Here is a 6,435-nt window from a genome sequence, read left to right as displayed (position 1 = left end):
CCCCACTTCCGGGCCAGACGGCCGTCGCTTGGCGGGAGCGAGCACGCCCGTGCGCGGCAACTTTGTTCCCGCCTCCTTTGCCCCGACACCACTCACCTTGGGCTTTCTCGGAGCGCGACGTGCGTGCGCGCCCCCGGCCTTGCGTCAGGGCCGAAGAGGGGAAAGGCCGAAAGAGCGAGGCTAGAAGGAGGGGTTGTGGAGGTTAGGGCCCAACCAGCAACTCCCATCTCCCTCCCTCCTCCTGACGAGGAGCGGAGAGGGAAGGGGAGGAGCGAGCCGGGCCGGCCGCGCACACCAGGAGCCTCCTCGTGGAGGGGGGGAGCGGAGGAAAGGGGCAGCACCGCCACCTCTGCTCGCGGCGGCGAAGGAAGAAGAAAGTCAGGGCCCATACCCACCCCCACAGACTCAGAAACGCCCCCCCCCGCCCCCATCTCCCCGGAAACAGCCCCCCGCCCAGCCCCGCACACTCGCTGCCCCAACCGTGAGCCGCAGCCCGGTCGCCCCCGCCTCGCCCCGCCCCGCCCCGCCGCCCGTCCCTGCGGGCCGCAGAGTGCGCGAGGCCCTAGGCCGGGAGTTGTTGTCAGGCCCAGGCCACTTCTGAGGCGCCCGCCGTGTGTCGCCGCCACCACAGGAGGACAACGTCGACGAGGAGAAGGAGGCGACGGAGGCGTGTTGTTGTCTCGCCCACTCCCCTCCCCTGAACTCGCACCCAACGTCAGGGCCCGATGGAGTGAAGCGGAGACGAAGGTGGTACTTCCGCGTTGCGCTGCCCGAGCGGAGAGCGCGGCCGAGGTCGCTCTCCCCCACCCCGGGGGCACTTGGAGGACTCCGGACTCCCCTGCAGGTCAGCGCCCGGCGCATCTGGTGTTTTTGCTGCCGAGACTAGGAAGACGAGCACGATTGGGAGCTCATCCGCCCGGATTCCCTGCTTCCCTCGGGCCCGGAGGCCGCTGCGTACCCCACTGTGACCTGGAACCCAGGGACCCGAGTCCCGACCCGGATTATCGTGGCGCGTCTCCCGGCCGGCCCTGGTGCTCGGTGTTCCTCCGCCACCGCCGCCGCCGTTCCCGTTTCCGGCGTGGGAGATGGCCAGGATCTGACCCGGCAGGAGGCCGCACCCGCGCCGCGCTCTGCGGCGGGCTCTAGGCGATGCCGAGCAGCTCGGACACGGCGCTGGGGGGAGGCGGGGGCTTGAGCTGGGCGGAGAAGAAGTTGGAGGAACGCCGCAAGCGGAGGCGATTCCTGTCCCCTCAGCAGCCGCCGCTGCTGTTGCCGCTCCTGCAGCCGCAGCTCCTGCAACCGCCGCCGCCCCCGCCGCCTCTGCTCTTCCTGGCTGCTCCCGGCACGGCCGCCGCCGCAGCCGCCGCCGCCGCGGCCTCCTCCTCTTGCTTCAGCCCGGGCCCCCCTCTGGAGGTCAAGCGGCTGGCGAGAGGCAAGAGGCGCGCAGGAGGGCGGCAGAAGCGGCGCCGCGGGCCCCGCGCCGGGCAGGAGGCGGAGAAGCGTCGGGTCTTCTCGCTGCCCCAGCCGCAGCAGGACGGCGGTGGCGGTGCTAGTAGCGGCGGGGGTGTGACCCCGCTGGTGGAGTACGAGGATGTAAGCTCCCAGTCCGAGCAGGGGCTGCTGCTGGGGGGGGCCAGCGCGGCAACGGCGGCGACGGCTGCCGGGGGAACGGGGGGCAGCGGCGGGAGTCCGGCCTCCTCCTCCGGCACCCAGCGGCGCGGGGAGGGGTCGGAGCGCAGGCCCCGCCGGGACCGCCGCAGCAGCAGCGGCCGCAGCAAGGAGCGCCACCGCGAGCATCGGCGGCGGGACGGGCAGCGCGGCGGCGGCGGCGGCGAGGCCTCCAAGTCCCGCAGCCGCCACGGCCACGGCGGCGAGGAGCGGGCCGAGGCCGCCAAAAGCGGCAGCAGCAGCAGCAGTGGCGGCCGCCGGAAAAGCGCCTCGGCCACGTCCAGCAGCAGTAGCAGCCGCAAGGACCGAGACCCGAAGGCCCACCGGAGCCGGACTAAGTCGTCCAAGGAGCCGCCGTCGGCCTACAAGGAGCCGCCCAAGGCCTACCGGGAGGACAAGACCGAGCCCAAGGCCTACAGGCGGCGGCAGCGGTCCCTGAGCCCGCTGGGAGGCCGGGACGACAGCCCGGTGTCCCACAGGGCCTCGCAGAGCCTGCGGAGCCGCAAGTCCCCCAGCCCGGCGGGAGGCGGCAGCAGCCCCTACTCGCGGCGTCTGGCCCGCTCCCCGAGCCCTTACAGCCGCCGCCGCTCCCCCAGCTACAGCCGCCACAGCTCCTACGAGCGGGGCGGCGACGTGTCCCCCAGCCCATACAGCAGCAGCAGCTGGCGCCGCTCCCGGAGCCCCTACAGCCCTGTGATCAGGTGAGTCCGGCGTCCCGGCGTCTGTCTCGGGGCTGGGCCGGCCAGAGCCCCGGAGGCAGGGCAAGAGGCGATGGGGCGCTGCAGCATTCCAGTCGGCCGGCGAGGCGAGAAAACCTCACCTGGCACGGGGCTTCCGGTGGGGAGGGGCGTTTTCGCGCGCCCCGAGCACCTTGTGGGGGCTTCGGAGGGGACAAAGCAACAGGTCCGGCAGAGTTTCTCCTCGCTCTGGCGGGGAAGGGTTCTGAGGAAGGGTTCACCGTTTTAAACGTGTTGCGTTAATCCATTAAACGGGTTTCACTAAACTGTTTGCTTTTCCAGCGCAGTTGCTTTGGGTCAGCCTGGAGGGGGATTTGTCACAGTTTTGAAAGCCCTCCGAAGAGGTTTCGTTGCTGGAGACTTAGGAGTGGATTGCAGCTTAGGGAGTAAGCATTTGTAAAAGAGAATCGGCGCCAGGTGCTGATGTCAGAGTTAGATGTGGGTTGCAAATGTTTCGTATGATTAGTACAGCGGTGGGAAAAGCAGCCTTTCTGTCAAGTTCATTCTTTCAATATGTGAGAAAGCTTACGCTTCTAAATTCGGAAGATAAGGAAGATAACTCATTTTATGGTATTCTTGTGTGGAATAGTTTTTTTTTTCACCTGATCTTCCAAAGTCATGATTTTAAGAAGTAGAAGAAAATGATGAGATTGTGGTTTCTGTGTTGGTTTGTGGTGACACCCAGTTGCTAATAACGTAATATAAACATAAGCTAGTTGGTGTAATCCAGTGTAGCCACCGAGTGAATGGCTTAGTACTGGACGTTTCTTAAACTATCACACTATCTGCTAGTATTTTAAATTACTGTTTACACTTACTTTAAAGTTAACTAGACTTTTAAGTGTCAGGATCTTTGTTCACATATCTTTGAAAGGTATACTTTAATCTAGTGAAATTGGAGTAAATCTTTAATATAGCTGTTAATGCCTTGCCTGTTATATAATGCTGTTCTCCAAAAACGGTGTGTGCATTGATATATATTTATCTGTTAAGCAAAATGAATTAAAAGTAACTCCTGAGGATATTGCAGGTTCTTAAATTCTTTTAGATGTCTAGAAATTCTAGGCCTTATAGTTTAGGGTATTACGAATTGTTTGCATCCGTTGTTTTTTCCTATTGGTTTTACTTTTCAGTAATGCCAAGCAGCTGCTGAGTACCTCTAAGCACGGTTATGTTGAATCTCAGTACATGTGTACCAGTAAAATTAGATCTCTTTGAAGCGTCAGCCTAGTAAGTGTAAAGATGTGATGCTAGTGGAGATCTGTGTGTGTTTGTCTTTAAACCAAAACAGCTGTATAAATCTCTTCATTCTTGCAGGGTTCAAGCACACTTTCAATGCTAGTTGATGCCTTAAGCAAAGACTATCAACATTGAAAACTCATTTCACCATATCTAGCTTCTGTGTCTTGTACGAGTTTATATTTTACTTTAATTAAAATAGGTTTGCCAAAAGGCTTGCATTTTTTGCAGATGAATTTGTTTTTGACGGAGTAGGTCAAAGTTTCAGTGCTTTAGATAGCAATTTTAAGTGTATGATGCAATTTTAAGAATGGATTTTGTGTTTATCAGGCCTTTTAGTTGCTGGATACTTCAGTGAGGTCCTTTATTATCTGATAGTGCTGTGTATTTTATATTTATTTCAGAGCAGTGGTATGTGCATTTGGGATTATTTGTATTTAGCAAATATTTATTGAGCACGTATTATATGCCAGATACTGTTTTAAGGACTGGAATATAGCAATGAAGAGAGACAAGGTCCTTGCCCTCATGAGGCTTGCGTTCTAGAGGACCATTCGTTACTGAATCTTTTCTTGGTGTCTGTATTGACCACCAGTGTTTCTAAGTGGTTGGATTTGGAAGAAGCTTTAGAATATTTTGGCCAACATTCCTGACATCCAGCCTTTTGGTTGTGTGCCTGTATACATCTAGAGGTGGGAAGATGTTACTTTGAGACAGCTTATTCCATTAGATTTGGGACTTGCTGGTTTGCCCATTGCCTTAGCAACACCCTGGGGGACTCAGTTTCCTAAACTGTAACAGCGAAATACTTGTTTTTTTTTAATTATTCCAAGGACTAAATGAAAATTTGCGTTTTATGTACACTTAAAATTGGTGAATTTTGCTGTACTTAAATTACATCTCAATAAAGCTGATTTTATTTTAAAGGGAAAAAAAGATTTGTGTTTTGCAAAGTGTAGAAATATTATAGACTATTACAGAAATGTAACATGGTGGAATTTTTATTGAATAGCTTGAAATGCTAGAATTCTTCATATTGAAACAGAAATCTGCCTCCACGTAACTTCTACTCATTGCTTCAAGTTTAACTTTTTGGAATAGTTCAGAGCAAACCTGTATGCTGCCTCTTCAAAATGTAAAGACAGTTGTTTTGTCTTCTGAGTCTTTTCTTCTCTGGGTCAAAAAACTCATTTTTCATACGGTTTTTGATTTCACATTATATTATACCTAGTTTGTCAAATGTCTTGCTTAAAATATGGGGCCCAGAATTTATAGTTAAAGTAGTTGATTGAAGAACTTGATTTTTAAATATAGCAAATATGTTATTACTGTTTTGGAATAATTAATTGAACTATCTTGTCCAGCTTAATGCAAAAAGTTTCGTTTAAGTCATGGTGATAGGTGGCCCATGTTGTTTAACAAATAGACTCTTGGATTGCGAGCTCCATGAAGGCAATTATCCTGTCTTGCTGACCGTTGTATTCTTAGTGCTCAGTGTAGTATCTGGCACAAGTAGACTCTTAATAATTGCTGAATGGGTAAAGGAAGGGATGATGGTGTTTACTGAGCATGTGAAATATTGTGGGCCTGGATATGTAAGGATTTAATAGAGACTGTGTGTTTTGCTATAGGAAATAGCAGAGTGGTCTTTTTCCAGCCCACATGGAGCTTGTATATGAATGAATTGTCACTGTAGATATTTTTAAGGAAATGCATGCACATTCAAAATGGTATTGAGACCATGGAATGAAGATTTTCTCTGTGTTAGTTCCTAGAATAAATCCTCTCTATTCTATTGACTTCTACTTCACAACCTGCTCTTTGCCACCATCTGAATCTTCAGCCCTCTGCTGCTCATGCTTTTCATCAAGTCCCTTCTTAGCTTTCCTTTTTCCCCTGTATAACCGGGTTACCATATTTTCTTTGCTACTTGACTGTTGGGGTGTGAGAAGTCATATAATTCTGTTGATTGGCCTTATAATAAATGTGCAGGTGGACTGAAGAGAGGGGCTGTTCAGAGTGAGAGGCAGTGGTACTGACATTTAGCTTTTACTGAGTGCCAGGCATTGACAAATACTTAACGTATATTCACCTCCAAAACCCATGTTGTGGTTGGAACATTCCTGTTGATAGATTGGGAAACGGAAGCTCTAAAAAGTTAAGTGATTTGTTCCAAGGTCAGCTTGGATTCAAACCCTGGGCTGATTCTGAAGTACAAGCTCTTGATATTGTGCTGTATTGAACCGCACATGGGGTTCAAGGGAGCTGATCACCTCACTTAATGATCTGTTTTGCTAAAATTCACCCCCTGTTTGGATATTTATGCGTTAATTTCTGTTTCCTGGCCATCTTTGCAGCATTTTGAAGATTAAAAGAACCAAATTCTTCTAAAGGTTCTTTCAGCTCATTTTGTCTTTTAATTTGTAGGTTTTATGAATAGGAGGCTAAAAACATTTTTTGAAGACACTAATAATAGTTATTGAGGGTTGTTTTGCAATGGGATGTCTTCGTCTGAAGTCACTCAAGTCAGACCAGTTACAATCAGTACAATAAGTTGTTATATATAATTGATTCTCTCTCTGAAATGTGGAAGTTCTCTTCCACCGAGAAGCAGCAGAAGCCTCTGTTATGGAATAATATTGAGACCCTGAGATTCTAAAGATGGGCATACCCTAGATGGAAATTTAAATGAATTTATTAGTATTCACTTGCGTATGATACGCGGTATCTCTTGTGGATTATTTAGTGTTTTCTCCTAAGAACTAGTGCTCAAAAATATATGAAATGAAGA

General features: G+C 51.3%; 1 protein-coding gene across 2 annotated transcripts in view; it reads left to right on the top strand.

Moving 5' to 3' along the window:
* The first annotated feature begins 449 nt into the window (after positions 1 to 449).
* CDK13 (cyclin dependent kinase 13) overlaps positions 450 to 6,435 on the top strand; it is a 111,697-nt gene continuing 105,711 nt past the window's right edge. The window contains exon 1 of one of the 2 annotated variants that reach the window (XM_061198411.1): positions 450 to 2,369. In XM_061198411.1, the coding sequence (XP_061054394.1) occupies positions 1,150 to 2,369 (1,220 nt within the window). In that variant the 5' untranslated portion in view covers positions 450 to 1,149. The remainder of the gene's footprint in view (positions 2,370 to 6,435) is intronic. The other variant, XM_061198412.1, reaches the window with a different exon arrangement.

Source organism: Eubalaena glacialis, chromosome 8 (assembly GCF_028564815.1).
Source record: "Eubalaena glacialis isolate mEubGla1 chromosome 8, mEubGla1.1.hap2.+ XY, whole genome shotgun sequence".
NCBI classification, from domain to species: Eukaryota; Metazoa; Chordata; class Mammalia; order Artiodactyla; family Balaenidae; genus Eubalaena; species Eubalaena glacialis.
This window is presented reverse-complemented; position numbering and strand designations above follow the sequence as displayed.